The 17,351-nt window shown below is 33.8% G+C and overlaps 2 protein-coding genes across 2 annotated transcripts in view; both read right to left on the bottom strand.

Annotated features, from left to right (window-relative positions):
* uchl1 (ubiquitin carboxyl-terminal esterase L1 (ubiquitin thiolesterase)) overlaps positions 1-8,227 on the bottom strand; it is a 28,391-nt gene extending 20,164 nt beyond the window's left edge. Inside the window, exon 1 of the mRNA XM_073914623.1 lies at positions 8,110-8,227. Coding sequence (XP_073770724.1) covers positions 8,110-8,142 — 33 coding nt within the window. The 5' untranslated portion in view covers positions 8,143-8,227. The remainder of the gene's footprint in view (positions 1-8,109) is intronic.
* Positions 8,228-10,293: 2,066 nt separating this feature from the next.
* Positions 10,294-12,076, bottom strand: fgfbp1b (fibroblast growth factor binding protein 1b). The gene is made up of 2 exons (XM_021476334.3): positions 12,029-12,076; positions 10,294-11,851 (listed from the first exon to the last, which is right to left on the bottom strand). Exon 2 carries the CDS (start codon positions 11,838-11,840, stop codon positions 11,220-11,222), a length of 621 nt encoding a protein of 206 aa, XP_021332009.1. The 5' UTR covers positions 11,841-11,851; positions 12,029-12,076; the 3' UTR covers positions 10,294-11,219.
* Between the last annotated feature and the right edge of the window lie 5,275 nt (positions 12,077-17,351).

The raw sequence follows: 17,351 nt of genomic DNA on the forward strand, positions 1-17,351 counted from the left end.
GCCTCCACAGTCATAAGATTTTAATAGAGAACTTTCAGGATGTGGTGGAACGTTTGATTCTCATCATGGATCTGCAGCAACTGTGTGATGCTATCATGTCAATATTGACCAAAATCTTTGAGGAATATTTCCAGTACCTTGCTGAATCTATGCCATGAAGGATTAAGGCAGTTCTGAAGGCAAAAGAGGGTCCAACCCGGTGTTAGTAAGGTGTACCTAATAAAGTGGCCAGTAAGTGTAGGTAGTTGATTGTATTTACATCATCAAAAAAATGAAAACAGTTGTAACATTGAGCTTGATGTTGTGCAAGTTTACAATAGTAATTAGGATCTTTACAGAAGGAAATATTTGCTGACTTAAGACATTTTATTAGTTATTTAAAAAACAAAAACTTTTAACATTTTTATTTATGAAATATTATGCACTTGTCCACATCACTTTTTGGTATTTAATCACTTTAGGAAGTACTTAATGATATATTCCTGTCATGGTAAACGATTATAACATAACAGTTGATTTAACCAAATAAAAAAGTTTGAGTCCATACACAACTGGGTCCAAAAATAAATAAACAAATGCATACAGCTATGTGGAATTACGGGTAGCACTTTATTTTGATGGTCCATTTGAGTATTAGTAGTCTGTCTGTTTATACTGCTCCTTCAACAGACATTTAACTGACTACAAGAAACTTTGCAACTAAGTACTTGTCAACTTACACTAACCCTAACCCAACCTAACAGTCTACTTGTATTCTAATGATAATTAGGTTGCATGTAGATGCAATGTAATTTAAAAACAACAAACTGAGCATCAATATAAGGTAACCACAGTGTGTATAAAAAAAAATCTAAGTTGGACATTTTCAAAATCTGTAAAAGGGGGTTAAATTATATATAAAATTGTTTTTACTCTCAAACAACATTCAGAAACCACATTCTATTGTCTTAGTTGTGGTTTGGCAATTCCTTTCCTGTGCTACAATAACCAGGGCTGCACAATATATCGTTTCAGCATTGATATTGCACATCTCAGAATTGTTATAGATAATTATAGAATTATAGTTGAGCAGGAGCTATAGAATTGTATTCAATCACTGTATTTATATGGAATTTATATGATTTATGCAAAAAAAAAAAAAAGTCTTACTTAGAATTTTTTCTTCCTGTTTCTAATCCAAATGTCTACATTTCAAAGAAAAAACAAGACGATTTCACTTTTTCACATTGGCAGATAATTTAGCTTGTTTTAAGGAAAAACTCTTAATTTAAATTCGTAATTTTTCTTCTGTCGGTGAAAACAAAACAATATTTTTACTTGATCTAAAAAGTTTTTGATATTTGGACAAAAGACAAAACAATGTATTTTTTTGCATTGTAATTATTAAATTGCTGTACCAGAGTCCCCAGAAAACCGAGCTATTCAAAATATCTTGTGAAGCTGTATTTATATCGCAATTTATATTGCAGAAATTTTTTATATCGCAATATCAGATTTTTCAATATCTTGCAGCCCTAATAGGAACTAGAAATGGACATTTGGCTTGTAATTCTTCCTTTTTTAAGGCACACTTGGAGAATGTCCAGCAAGTGTGGACAGGCTTCATTCACACCTGCCTTCAAAGGAAATGGGGTGATGAACAAGTGATGAGTTAGATTTGCTTGTATATGTGTGCTTCGGGAGCCTTTAGTTCTGATTACAGATAATTATGCATGTCAGCCAATAGAGAGGAGCAGATGCTGTGCCAATAGGTGAGCAGAATATCGGCCAATAGGCTGTGTGAATTCGGGGGTGGGGCTGTCAGGCCACCTCGACCACACAAAAGAACAATGAATGTTAAAACCCAACCCACCAAACAATACACATCTCCCATGTGTGTGTGTGTCAGTGAATGAATGAAAGAGGAAACATTGCTCTCTACATGCTACATTAAGTGTTTAAAGATGCGCTGGCAGACATGGTACAGTGTGTGTGCTGTATTAAATTAATCAATTAAGCAATATACCCACATAAAGTTGTGTTGGACTGTAAAAAATGCTGGCTTTCACACAATATCTTCATTTTGTCCCTACACAAATTGATTAAGTTAACTCGCTTGTTTTTACAAATTTAAGTGTATTGAACATAAAACAATTAAGTTGTCTAAAAAAAAAAGTAAGAATTGTGTTGTTTCAGTTAAATTTAAATAAGTCATATTTTGGAGTATAAGTTTTAGGCACAATGTGGAGTTGATTTGGTCTATTTTCTGCTGGGTGATTGTAGTTCCTTTTAAAAACCTCCAGTAGTTTGACATGCTTGTTCTCTAACTTACAGTTGTGCTGTATACCTCACTATTACATTTGTAGTCATATTACCTGCCAGTAATCTGCCTCAAATGATTATAATCAAGGACTAGAATGATCTGTTTTATGCTAACATTTAGGTTTATATAATGGTTATTGGTAAGAAAAGCGTGTGGATAATCTGTCATGTCTGTTTGTTTGTGTGTAAACTCCTGGCTTTACGGGAACTCAAAGACTTTGATCTCGCAGGTTTTCCGGCAGTCCAGGTGCAACAGTAGTCATGTAAGAACACGATCTTTGAATAGGAGAGATATCCTACAGGTGAACACACACACCTTTTTTTCCAAATGTGTTTGTGTGTGCGCGCAAAGAGTCTTTCCGTTCCAGTGAATGCCTGGGTATGTTTAAGCTGCAACTTGAAGAGACTTGAACCTTCCCTTCGTGCACGCACACACACACACACACACACACACACACACACACACACACAAGCACCTATGCACTGAGTCAGAAGTGTATCTGATACTTCAGGAGGTGCACTGTGTTACGGTCTAACTGTTCCTTTGGCTTGGAGAGATTATAGAATGTTTGCAAATGTTAAAATAAGCTTGTATTACAGCTTTCAGATTCACCTGAGTTCTTTTCAATCTCAGTCTGACTGAACAGGCTGTGTGCAGTAAAGAGGAAGTGGTAATTTTTTTATTATTATTATTATTTTATAAAGAATATTGAGTTTGTAACTTTCCATTCAGAGACATTAAAACCTCTTCCTTTTCTACCATTTCCCCCCTCTCACTTAAGCATTGTATTTTACTACAACAACTAATTGATTTAGATTTTTAATATTTAGTTTAGTGTTTGATTTACCTGCATATTAATACAGCTGTGTATTTACTGTATATTTTCACAAACTCTTTATAAAACATGCAAGTAAAAATCATTGTAAAGACTTTTAAAGTGCTATGAAAAGGTAGTATGGTGTCTCAGTGGTTAGCACTGTCACCTCACAGCAAGAAGGTTGCTAGTTCGAGTTCTGGCTGGGCCAGTTGGCATTTCTGTGTGATGTTTGCATGTTCTCCATGTGTGTGTGTGGGTTTCCTTTGGTTTCTCCCACAGTCCAAAGGTGCGGTATTATTGGTGAATTGAGTCAACTAAATTTATAGTGTGTGAGTGTGTATAAGTGATTCCCAGTACAGGGTTGTGGCTGGAAGGCATGAGCTGCATAAAACACATGCTGTGATAGTTGGTGGTTCATTCCACTGTGCCAAACACTAATGAATAACTGACTAAGCTGAAGGAAAATTAATGATTTAAATTGATCAAATAGTCATGCAACACCAAATGTAACAAATCAACATATTAAAATGAATTTTGAAGGATTATATGAGAATAAAAACTTTAAATGTTAGATTTTCAAAGATAATAAATAGAATATTGAATTTATTTAAAATTGGACTTATATTTCACAGTAATTTTTTTTTTTTTTTTACTGTATTTGAATTGAATAAATAATATATTTACTTGCTTATATGTGACACAAAATGCATTACAGTATAAACAATTCCAAAAAGTCAAAGTCCATTAATCTCTGGTCTTTGCTGTATGATGATGACATCATATTAATCTTTGACCGATAACAGTGTAGACATTACAAGTGTGTGAGTGTTGGAGCAGAATGTGGTGTGATCACACAGAGTGTAAAGTAATATGCACAATATAAATATTGTCGTGGGTGTGTGTGTGTGTGTGGGAAAGGAATACAATGGTAACTGCTATTAGATGTTGGCAGATTATTTCTTATTGGCCGTGGACATGATATGATCCATAAAATTAGCCAATCAAAAATGTTCACTTGTTTTTTTTTTTCTTTTTTTGTTGGGCAAATAGTTGCAAGATTTGTTTGTTCTTGTGTTACTTTAACACAAAGTATTCTTATTAGACTCTAGTTAGTGTGGTGTCAGCTTATGTTTTGTAAGATTCTAAAGCTTATGTTATTTTCTGCTCATGTTTCAGACTGCATGAATAAAAATTTAATTCTGTTGACTTTCTATTTATTATTATTATTTTATTAACTACCTGCCAGCACACATCTCAAATACACTAAGATTTGCAGAACGTCTGCACTTTCAAGCAAGCTTCTTTTTCACAAGAACTAAATCAATTACAGCAAAATACTGTATTTATATTTACAGCACCATTTATCTTGCTGTATATGTATTTACTGTAATGAACTGTAAATATATACAGTAATTTTCACAATGCAACTTTATTATACAGCACTTACTGCATAACTGTCCTACAGTAAAATACTGTTTAATGTACAAAAATGGTTTAACAGTGACTAATCTAGAAAATTCTGCCATTATGTGCTCACCCTCATGTTATTTTAAGCCTTTTTGGGGAAGTATCCCTTTTAAAAATAATACAGTCAGTAGGAAGTGAATGTGCAGGAGACTGATCCTCTCACTGATCCTCTCTTCATTCATTGCTGTCGAGCTGTGCTGTTTGTGCTTCCTGCTGTCACACACGTTAGCACACGCAGACCACCCAGATCTGAGGATTTAGCACAGAATGGACATGTGTGTGAATGTCTGAATGCCCATGGGAAACTAAAATGAAAGGAAAAGTATTGTTGCTGGAGGAAATGTCATGGTCACGTGACTGGGCCATTATCTGGCATTTAGGTCAGAAGAATAAGTTTCATTATGGGTTTTTATTAAGTGTTTCATACTTCAGTGGGAACGAAACATTTAATGAGAATTGAAAAGGTGTGTGTGTGTGTGTGTGTGTACCTTGTATTTCTGATTTTGTGGAGCCTAAATGTCCCCATAAGTACAGCAATACTAGTAAATTTGTGAGGACTTTTTTTTTTTGGTCCTATGAGGTAATCGGCTTATAAATCATCTAGAATTAAGTATTTTGGAAATGTAAAACTGTAGATTGTTTCCTGTGAGGATTGGGATTAGGGGTAGGGGGATAGAATTAATGACTTTTACAGTATAAAATTTGTTACGTCTATGAGAAGTCCTCATAAAACATGAAAAACCAGTGTGTCTGTGTGCGTGCGTGCGTGCCTAAAGTAATCAGAGTATAACCTGAAATGGTCATTGATAGGACTACTTTGCCTTTATAACAGCATTCTTGGCAGTGATGCATGTGTGTGTGTGTGTGTGTGTGTGTGTGTAATATTTTGAGCAGGTTTTTACATTGACAACATCAACAATAAAATGCAGATTAGAAATAAACTTATGCTGTCTAAATCTTTCATCATATCTACATAGGAATTAAGGCTGAACAATCTTTTCAACCGTAAAACGGAAAACTTTTGGCCTTTCATTTACACAACAATGCCATTTTGATGGCCTGAAATGGGTACTTTAGATCAGTTTCCTCTGTGCTGAACAAACAGTGGATTTGTCACATAACCTCTCTCTCTTAAAGCCAAGTACTGGCTTGACACCTGAGGTATCCAGATCCAGGATCAGTCCTCAAGTACCAGATGTTAATTATGGAACATCTTGTGAAAATTGAATCAAATGCTTTGGACACCTAAAGAAATGTAAAAACATTATAGTTTAAATTCATTTCAAATGTCTTTTAGTTTTTAATTCATATTTTTAATTTTGTATTTTGTTCATACATTGTAAAGTTATTAAATAGTACTTTTGAATGTAATCAGAAGTGTTCATGTTAAAATATACTATTAAATATATAATAAGATGTCAAATATATTTTCAATAATGTCAAATGCTTTTTTTAACTAAACACTTAAGGACCAATTTACAAAATCTATGGCTTAGTGCCTGCTTATTATTATGATGTTGTCTGTTTATTAGTACTTATATAGTAGATATCCTGCATTATCCTATTCTGAATCCCTAACACTATCCAATACCTAAACCTAACTATTTCATAGCACCTTAATAACTATTAATAAGCATCAAATTATGCTAAAGTTGTAGTACTGCAGTAGCTACAGTACTAACTCGTGTCTCTGATATACAGGACCACCTTAAAGGGATAGGTCAAAAATGTTAATTCCCTGATAGTTTACTCACAGATTATACAAGATGTTGGGGAATTTTTAAGCAAAACAATCTGTTCGTGTACGAAATTGAACAATATTCACAGTATTATTAGCCTTAATCCATAGCCCGCGCAAGCAGATCTCTGCACAATTGGATGTAGTTCAGATTGGACTGAAGGTCAGGTGACGCAGTTTGTTGATATCGGTTGATAGATATTGGTGATTGCGTCAGCAACCCTTGCACATTTGTCATCAAAAGCAACAGAGCTACACTGAACAACAATCACACATGCACTGAAATCTGTTTGAATAAACTGCAGATTATAGTTCATTGTAAATAATGTTCAATTTCTTATAGAGACCGATTGTTTTGTTTCACAAGACCTGTATCATTAGATATTTTAGGTTTTTTGTTACTATACTCTCAAAAGCATTCTACAAAAGTGAAATTTATTAATAAACAAATTTTAAGAGAAGCACATGCTTATGATTGATCACAGCTGATCCCACATTAGCTAACGCATGATTCACAAATTGGATGATTCCTAATTCATTGCTACAGTTATTTTTGCCTTGAAGAATTTTCCCTTCCATCCCTACTCCTCCTCCTTTCCCTTAATAGGGCTGCACGGTGGCCCAGTGGTCAGAACTGTGGCCTCACAGCAAGAACGTCACTGGTTCACGCTCTCAACAGGCCAGTCGACGTTTCTGTGTCGAGATTACATGTTCTCTCTGTGCTCACGAGGGTTTCCTCCCACAGTCAAAAGCTACATGTCATTGGTGAATTGACCAACCCAAATTGGCACTATCGAGCTGCTAACCAGCAGTATATCTCTACATAGCGATGCCTAATTTGTCATTTGCCCTGAATAAGGGGGGAGAGTTGTCAAGACCTACAAAGGCTCTCTCCCTGGACAGCATACCAAACTCACTTTATAATCAATCATCAGCTGAACTCTTGAAATCTGCAGATTTTTAACAAAAAATCTGTGCAGAAATAGCAAAAAAATAATAATAACAGCAGATTTTGCCTGACCCTGATGGGTCATTCTTAAATGATTTATTCATTTTGAATTTCATGTCTTTTATACCAAAACTTAGGAACAATGAGTTGTGTAAGGAAATGACAGTGATTTGCTCATATTATTTTATGCCATGAACCTCACATTAAAGAATCCAGCATTTAGTCTATCTTGATTAATGCGCATTATCAGTAATGTAATCGAGTCAAGATTTGTGTTGTTTTCAGACAGACACACACACATCTCTCACAAAACAATCAGTCAGAGGATGAATTAAAATCTGCAGAAAAATCTCCAGTTAACTTTGCAACAGATGTTCAGTCAATGGTTGTGGTTGTGACATTTAAGATTAAGGTTATCGATAAAATGTTGCTGCTTCGAGCCTCAGCAGGACCAGTTGGCATTTCCGTGTGGAGTTTGCATGTTCCCCCACAGTCCAAAGACGTGCTATAGGTGAATTAAATAAACTAAACTGTGTGTGTGAATGAGAATGTGTATGAGTGTTTCCCAGTACTGGGTTGCATTTGGAAGGGCGTTCGGTGCATAAAATATGTCTTGAAATAGTTGGCGGTTTGTTCTGCTGTGACGACCCCTGATTAATAAAGGACTAAGCCGAAGGATAATTAATGAATGAATTATCATGTACCTAAAACAATGTTCTGTCTACATAAGGAATATAAGGTACTGTAAGCTACTACTTATTTCAAAGTTCTATATGACTATGGGGATAAATGGAAGTGAGATGTATTAAACTTAATATGTTTTCATCATCACTTACCTTTGTCAGTTGCATCTTTTCCCTTCCATTCATAAATCCTCTTCTGTGTGTGTGATAGTAAAGTGTCCGTCAGAATCCATTATCCGGGTACTTCTCATCTCATGCACTGTCTGCGAACACTACACAGTAGGAAAGTATAGTTATTTCTATAGGCATGTGAACATGGATCATTTTGACAACTTCAAAATGTGTTTGACAACATCTGTAAGTGAAACTATATATATATATATATATATATATATATATATATGTTTGGAAATATTACAACTTAACCTCTGTGTATTTCAATATTTACTAAAATACAACCTATTCCTTTAATTCAAAGCTGGATTTTTAACAGCCATTGTCTTCTAAGAATCATTTAGAAATCATTTCGTGGCAACAATTAAAAAAATAATAATAAATAGAAAGAGAGAAAGTCATTTGATTTTGTAAAATATGTCACTTCACATCAGTTAATTTCATCCCTGCCAAATCAAATGAACTGTCTTGCATAAAAATCAGACCATAAACCTTTGAGTAGCAGTGCATGGTTTTTACCTGTGTGAGTAAAGTTTCTGACGTGTATCATTTCAAACACCTCACTTGACTGGGAACCTTGACCATAATCACATGACCATGTTTTGTGAGGCTGCTGTGAGATTCCATTTATATGACAGCATATCAAGACGTGTGACAAATCATCCATTGAGGTCAAAAGGCAAGGGTTTTGATCTGTGTGTAATGTGTTGACAAAAAGTAACACTTTGTTCATTCAAAATTTGCCTCCCAGTCTATGATGATTATGTAATCTTTTGGGTTTGTTACCATGGTGATCATAGTAAAGAATAATATTAAGTAGAATATTAAGTCAAATAAAGTATAATATTAAGTTTCTTATGGAAACATTCTCCCAGCCAATTCTTTGGCCCATTCGTGAATTACATTTTCTTGTACATCATTTTTTAAAAATACTTTTAGATTTTATTAGCTTGATATAATAATAAAATGTTCAACATGGTGGCTCAGTGGTTTGCACTGTTGCCCCACTACAAGAAGGTGGCTGGTTCAAGTCCCGGCTGGGCCAGTTGGCCTTTCTGTGTGGAGTTTGCATGTTCTCCTTGTGTTGGCGTGGGTTTCCTCCGGGTGCTCCGGTTTCCCCCCACAGTCCAAAGAATGCACCATAGGTGAATTGAATAAGCTAAATTGGCCGTAGTTTATGTGTGTACTGGGTTGCAGCAGGAAAGGCATCCGCTGCGTAAAAATATTTGCTGGATAAGTTGGCGGTTCATTTAGCTGTGGTGACCCCTGATTAAAAAAGGTACTAAGCAGAAAATGAATGAATGAATGAATGAATGAATGAAAATAAAATACTAAACAGACTGAAACGGTTTACCCTGACCAGTAGCCAAGCCTTGGAAACATATATTTCCAAACATTAGATAAGAAAGAAATCTTTACTAAAGTGTGTAGACACATGAAAGAGTCTGTGGAAGACTGGATGTGACACTGATGAATGGAAGAACACACACGCACACACACACAAAACATTGCAAGGTGCACCAGACACACACCTGTTTGAGATCTGGTTACTTTATCTTTTCCGCTGCTCTGTAGACAATGAAAGTTTATGTGTGCGCATGATAGGGTTTTTAGAGTCTAAGGCTTACCAAACATTTTTTTAAATACCCTATTTAGTTTACAATACCTATAATTTTATGTTTTACCAGTTGTGTTGTATTATTATATTATAGAACTTAATAATGAATATTTTTCAGTTTCTTTAAGCATACGTTTAAATGATGACTCTTGCTTTAATAAGGAAATTATTCATAAAATCACTTTGCCTTTCCAGTAATATTTGTTTTCATAGATATTGTAATGAAGGAGTTGTCCAACACTTTTGTATCTTTTATATGAGAACAATTCTGTACCTTTATTTCAGTTGTACCATAAACAGCATCATAAGGTCTTTTCTACACCATATACGGTGCAATTTTTACAAAGGTACAAAACTGGTCCTCAAGGTCAAGGAACATTATGTGTACCACCGTGTGCCTTTTTTCTGAGAGCGCACTAGGAACAGGAATGTTTAATATAAGATTTGTTTCCTGTTTAGTCTCATTTACTGTCACATGTTTTTAATTTAATTGAAATATTTGAGGCCATATCACAGGAGCAGAATAACCCTCAACACAAATACTATTTAAAGAAAATAGTAGGCAAAAATATTTATTTTGAATGTCATAAATACGGTTACAATGCAAAACAGTGGATATATTGTGCTTTTACAGTAAAATGAAGAACATGGTGTATTTGCTGAAAGAGAGTAACATTTGGATATGAGTACAAGATGAAGATCAATTATTATTATTATATTATTATTATAAAGAGAAGTAACTGACATATTTACACAGTTGACTGTTAGAGCAAATCATAAAATGAGCAGCTTGCACTCTGTTGAAATGTAAATCAAAGTTTACAAAGTGGTTGGTTTTTAATAATCATGAATAAAGGCAAAAATATGGCACAATAAACTTTTGACAGCTAAACAAATATTAAATCTAAACATTTGCCAAATCCCTTAAAATGCTCTATTAATAAATAAATAACAACATTTAATATCAAACATAATTTAAATACACAGCACTATTATCCCTTTGCATAAAAAAACAATGTTAAAATTGGTTTATGGATTCAACAAACTTGCTTGTATTAAATTTAGAGGCTCTATGGTGAGCGCCAGGGGTGTTGCTAGACATACAGTAAAATTCTACTGGGGCACACGCCCCCCATTACTCGTATCACCTTTTTTCACTTTGATGAGTGATCACTTACTATTTCTAATTAACGTTTTCCTAATCATCTACTTCCTCAATCATTGAGCAAATTATAAGACTGAGAATGATTTCTAACAGACATCCATCCTGTAACTCAATCTTTTATGGGAGACATCATACTTAAGGGGGGTCTAGCAACGTCCCTGGTAAGCGTAAAAGGTAAACGTGGCGGGCTACTGACCCACGTGACCAACAATCAGTACAGTGCATTATCTGTTTACAACATAAAACGTAGTCTTGAAAGTCTATCAGAGGAAAAGCAAAACAAACGTAACAAAAAAAAGTAAAAGCTCAGCAGTCTCCACTCTGGATTACAGTGAAGAGGAACGCGCATAGACTCGCCCAGGAATCTCCACACTTCTCTCTGGCGAGCTCGCGGTGATCGATGCGCTCTGTGCACCCTTGTTCGGTGTCCGGAGGCGGTGTGTTTGTGGCTGTGGGGGTTTTCTCTGTCGAGGGGGGTTTCTTTTGTGACGCTTCTGTGAGTTTGAAATGCGCGTCCAGGGGCGCGCGCTTACACATGCCCGCCCGGATCAGTGCGCGCGGATCCACGCAAAGTTTCTTCTGCTTTTGCAGAGATCTGGCTATCTGTTTCCAGTAGCCCTTGGGATTAGACGAATATTCGGCGCACGTTGCCGGCTTGGCAGTGTATTTACAGGTGAATCCGTCCCCGCTCCCAGGCTTGCATGTAACGTTCATGGTGTACTTGTCCTCTCCGCGCGCCACCCACGTGCACTGCTGCGTCTTGTCATTGATTATGAACTTTCCTTTCATCACGTTAATGTTATTATCACCTCTTCTTTCCTGCCTCCTTCCTTTCCTCCTGGCTCCTCTGGTGCACTCAGCAGTTAAGATGAGCTGTGAGACGCACGCGAGAAAGAGCAGGAACGCGAAAATTCCGCGGAGAGACATGTCCTTCAGTCCTACAAATAGCAATAAAGATATTGTATTAATAGTTTTAATACAGTTTTACTTCATTTAATTTGAATTGTATTAATTAAAAGGATGCAGCTGGCGTAAAGTTAGCATGGAACCTATTTTAAGATGAAAACTAAATCTAAGATAACTTTGATCAATATAAAAAAAGTTGATGAGCTTACCTATAACGGCGTGGACAGATGGGTGATAAGATTCCCTCACTAGTTTACGTCAAAAAGAACTCACGGGTTGTATTTATAGGTTGAGAGACACACCCACTTACTACAGCACAATCACATTCTTTCTCATGAGAAAAGCCCTTTAATGAGCTGCGCACAGACAAGAATCCGCTGCTTACGTCATGCATATATTTGCGAAAGGGGCTGAACTAAAAGATTTTTTTTTACATAGCTGACCCCTAAAGTGTACCCCTAAAGTGTACCCTATTTTAAAAATAAAATATGAGAGCACTAGGGTTGCTTTCAACCACAAATTTTTCCAGTCCATTTACTAAGCCTACACTAAGCAGTTCTTTGCAGCCCTCACACATTTATTTTTAATTAAATTTTAATTAAACGAAGCAATTTTGATATCAGGGAAACCCCTGTATACCTGCTTTCAGATCAAGGAAGAGTGTGAAGAATGAAAAATTGAACCAACCATCTTTCATTTTACAGCTTCAGAACTGCCTGCTTTGGTTGACCAGATTTTGAATGTTGAAGTCATTTAAATAATGAATGTTTTATATAATGGTTTACATACTCAGCATTGTTAGTTTACAATACAAAATCAAAAAAACATAACAAACATAACCCTGTTAATCTACAACACTTGATTTTGGTTTTATTGTATAAAAAAAAAACGAAAGCATGTTAAATGAGAATCTGAAATATTTTATGGCATTCTTCTTCTTCAAAAAAAGACGATTTAGTGTTCAAAAATGTTTTATTTTGATTTTCTTTTTAAATAAATTGGTCTTATACTTCATATTTTGAGATTTTTCCAGTATATGAATTAATTCTGGTACTTTTACCATAAACCGACATATCTACCAATTGGTAGAGATTTATAATTTTACAAATTATGGGATGTTTTTTGAAAAATGCATTGAGTGTGTCAACTAGCGACATTAGGGGTTAAGAAATGCAATCCCAATTTCTTTTTTTTCTTGGTGGGGCAGTTAAAGGGTTAAAGCATAAAATAAACATGAACAAACTTTATCATGAACGAACACCCAATCAATGTTTCAAACAGAATTGTCACATAACCATAAATGTAACTCAGAAACACCAGTTAAGTGTACAGTTAGTCAGCTGAAAAAAAACTGCTATAGCAGTTAAAGCTATAGAGCTATAAAGTATGGTGGTTCATGTTCACAAGCGCACTTAATGTCTATGAAAGACCTGGTTTGCACATTGTATCAAGATGAAGTTTTGATGATCTGGACATAGACAATGCTACAAACCCACCCCTCACTGACAATGGTCCAGAATTTGTCCCATACAATTAAAAGGTTCTATTTGACATATTTGTTAAAATTGTATAATTCACATTCTTATTAAATGTTATTTTATTAACATTTTGTGAGGTTTTTTAGTCGTTTACATTTATTTACATGTGAAGTTGTTTACATCATAAGACTTAATATAAAAACAAAAGAGATTTTGTCTACAAAGTCGAACTCTTGGCTCTATTACGTTCTTTCTGTGAGCTAATCATGGATGCACAAACAAGGACCAATCAGGATTTTTTGTCATTTTGTCAGACTGCTCCGCTGACAGCGGGAAAGACCAGAAAGAAACACAAAATTGTTTCGTCTCAAAATTGAGAAGAAAGCTGAAACTGAACAGATGTGTGTAGATGTGATGATTTAGAAGCATTTTTGACATTGAGATGAAAAGTTACATTTAACATAGTTAAAGTGATTAAATGAGTGTGAATAAGTGTGTATGGATGTTTCCCAGTGATGGGTTGCAGCTGAAAGGGCATCCACTGTGTAAAACATATAAATTAGCTAAGTTAGCAGTTCATTACGCTGTGGCGACCCCAGATTAATAAAGGGACTAAGCTGAAAATTAATGAATATATATATATATATATATATATATATATATATATATAGTTATTAATAATATATATGTAATATATGTAGTTGAAGTCAGAATTATTAGCCCCCATTTAATTTTTTTTCTTCTTTTTAAGATATTTTCCAAATGATGTTTGACAGAGTAAGAAAATTTTTACAGTATGTCTGAAAATATTTTTTCTTCTGGAGAAAGTCTTATTAGTTTTATTTTAGCTAGAATGAAAGCAGTTTTTAACATTTTTAAAAACACCATTTTAGGGACAAAATTATTAGCCCCTTTAAGCTATATTTTTCCTCGATAGTCTACAGAACAAACCACTGTTATACAGTAACTTTACCCTAACCTGCCTAGTTAACCTAATTAACCTAGTTAAGCCTTTAAATGTCACTTTAAGCTGTATAGAAGGTTCTCGAAAAATATCTAGTAAAATATTATTTACTGTCATCATGACAAACATAAAATAAATCAGTTATTTGAAAAGAGTTATTAAAACAATTTTGATTATAAATGTGTTGAAAGAAATCTTCTCCTCTTTAAAAAGAAATTGGGGAAAAAATAAACAAGCAGTCTGATAATTCAGGGGGGCTAATAATTCTGACTTCAACTGTGTATGTATATATATACATATATACATATATATATATATATATATATATATATATATATATATATATATATATATATATATATATATATATATATATATATATATATATATATATATATATATATTCATTCATTCATTTTCTTGTCGGCTTAGTCCCTTTATTAATCTGGGGTCACCACAGCGGAATGAACCGCCAACTTATCCACATTATTTAATAAATATAATTAAACAGTTTATATACAGCATAAAATGAATATTATATTATATATTTAAAATATTATTAGCATATTAATTACATAAAATTAACATCTGCACTGGACAAAATATTTAGCGCAGCCTTGTGTGCTTAATTTATACAAGAAAAAATATGAATCCTAAAACATTTAATAAATGTTCCAGAACGCAAAAATGTAACTTTCTTAAACATCAACATTGTTACAACACCATTTTTCAAAATTAAATTAATAAGCAGACTGATTATATTTGTTGAAAAGTAACGCTTCAATTAATGATCAGCCAGATAAAAACTTATAGTTTCAAGCAGAAAATAACTTTTTAGAATTAGAAGGTTCTATCTGCATTTTTACTCCAATTCACAAATTGAAGATAATTTTGATAATTTGCGTTTAGAGTCCATTTAAAGTCCCTGTCATGTTACTGTATAAAAGAGAACTGTTACACACATATTGTTTGGTATATGGAATGCAAAAACTTTGAAGCTCAATATCTCGAAATCATTTAGAACACAGATAGAACCTTTCGATTCCAAGGTGATGATTTGTCCTATTTTGACTGCTATGATAAATTATGAAAAAATTGCATCGAAAAAGGCTTTAAAACCAAGCGGAATCCTGTTTTGGCTGTTGCCTCAGCGTGACTGAGGAAAGTGGAATGTGTGGGCCAGTTTGCTATTTAAATGGATGATATTTAAATTACAATAGTCTACAGTTTTTAATTTAAAACTTTAAAAGATTCAAATTTTTTTTAATGATATATGATTTGATGAATATATGATGTATATTATGATGTAAATGATAATTAGTGTAAATTTTTATGTTTTTAGTACATCAAAACTGTGGTTATGATGACCATTCAACAAGCTAATCCAGCAAAAAAATAGTGCTTAAAATGTCACTAAAATGTAACCTATTTAAACCTCATAATTAAATAGAAAATAGTCCACTTTTTAAGAAAAAAAAACCTTTCACCAGGCTGGCGGGCCTGCAGATATTCGTAAACTGTCTAAAACATTTTAGCCACTTTTGACCACTTTTTTCTTCTTCTTTGCTTTAGCAATATGCATGCCTGTGTGATCGAATGTGAAACTTTTTTACTTCACTAACCAGAAAGTATTTTGACTTTGTTGCCTTTGGTGCTTAAACATGAAAATATGGAGAGTGTCACAAATTAAAAATGCTTATTTCTCCATGAAACATTTGGGATAATCTAAATGAAATTCAACAAAATGTAAAATACTGTTGTAATGATTTTGGGATATTTTAATATAAATATTTTACATATTGTGCCTTTAATGTAACAAAACAGCAAATGAGAGAATCACCGAATAACATTCCCTGCTCTTCAATGAATAAATATCATAAATGTAATTTAAATCAGTGTTTACTTAATTGAAACCTGTAAAGAAAATATGGGATGAGATTTGACTCACTTTCTGAATAGTAAAATATTATCTATGTGTTTTTCATTTATTTCATTTCTGTATTTCATTTAGATTATTTCTATTAGAATTATCATACCATTTTTTATTTTATTTTTTAATAATGTTACTTTTATTGACTGTTTTAACTTAGTGTTGTTTGTTGACAGTAAAACTTCTTTGAAGAGGTCAAGGCCAGGGTCATTTCAGGGTCATTTAACATGCTGACATGGGTCTCCTCACAAAGTTTTGCTTAGAGCTCCTAGAATTCTAAGATCAGCTCTGAATATAACAAGGTTACAAAAACTGTAATAAGCAAACAAAGTAAAAATATATCATTTAGTTAGATACAATTCATCAAGTTGTCATTTGATGTCATGACTGAATAAAAAGCTGTCCCCCGAGGCCTGTCCCTGAATTCCATGTATGTGTAACAGTCATGGTTGGACATGCCAGAGCTGCAAGTACTTCAACATATGGTCATGTATTATGTACTGGTATATAGACATGTTTTGTTAGCGAGTCATTGTAAGAGTGCAGCCATGTAATGGGATGAGGGGTCCCTGCCATTGTGTCTTTGTGGCCTAATTTTATAACTGATCCACCTTCACCCCCTCTAAATCAGATTCAAATCTTTAATAACTGTGCATTCATATTGCATTTTTAACTTGTTTGCACACATTTATAGTGAAAGAACTCTTATAACAACACTACTCACATCTTTTTTTCATGGACCCTAACTGTAATGGTAAAGATAGATATAAAAATCTGTATAAAAGTCCACAATGCAGCTATAATGACAATGGCACAAAAATAAATAAATAAATAAATAAATAAATAAATAAATAAATAGGGAAGGGACTGTGTTTTCAAAGCTATTAGGCTAACGGTTAGCAATTTGGCAGATCACCTACTGAACCTTTAAATAAGCACAATAAAAAAATTAATTGATACATAATAATAAAAAAAGAAAAGCAGAAAATATAACAAGAATAACAAATGAAGTGCAATAAAAACATTATTACTAATACTAAACTGCTTTACACTTGATGTTATTTTACAGGTGTGCATTCTTCTTTTATTGCGGGATGTTAGTGCTAGTGTTTGGCTTGATTTATGAACAATGAGTCATCCATGAAAGTCCAGTTTCCTTG

This window comes from Danio rerio, chromosome 1, assembly GCF_049306965.1.
Source record: "Danio rerio strain Tuebingen ecotype United States chromosome 1, GRCz12tu, whole genome shotgun sequence".
Classification (NCBI taxonomy): Eukaryota; Metazoa; Chordata; class Actinopteri; order Cypriniformes; family Danionidae; genus Danio; species Danio rerio.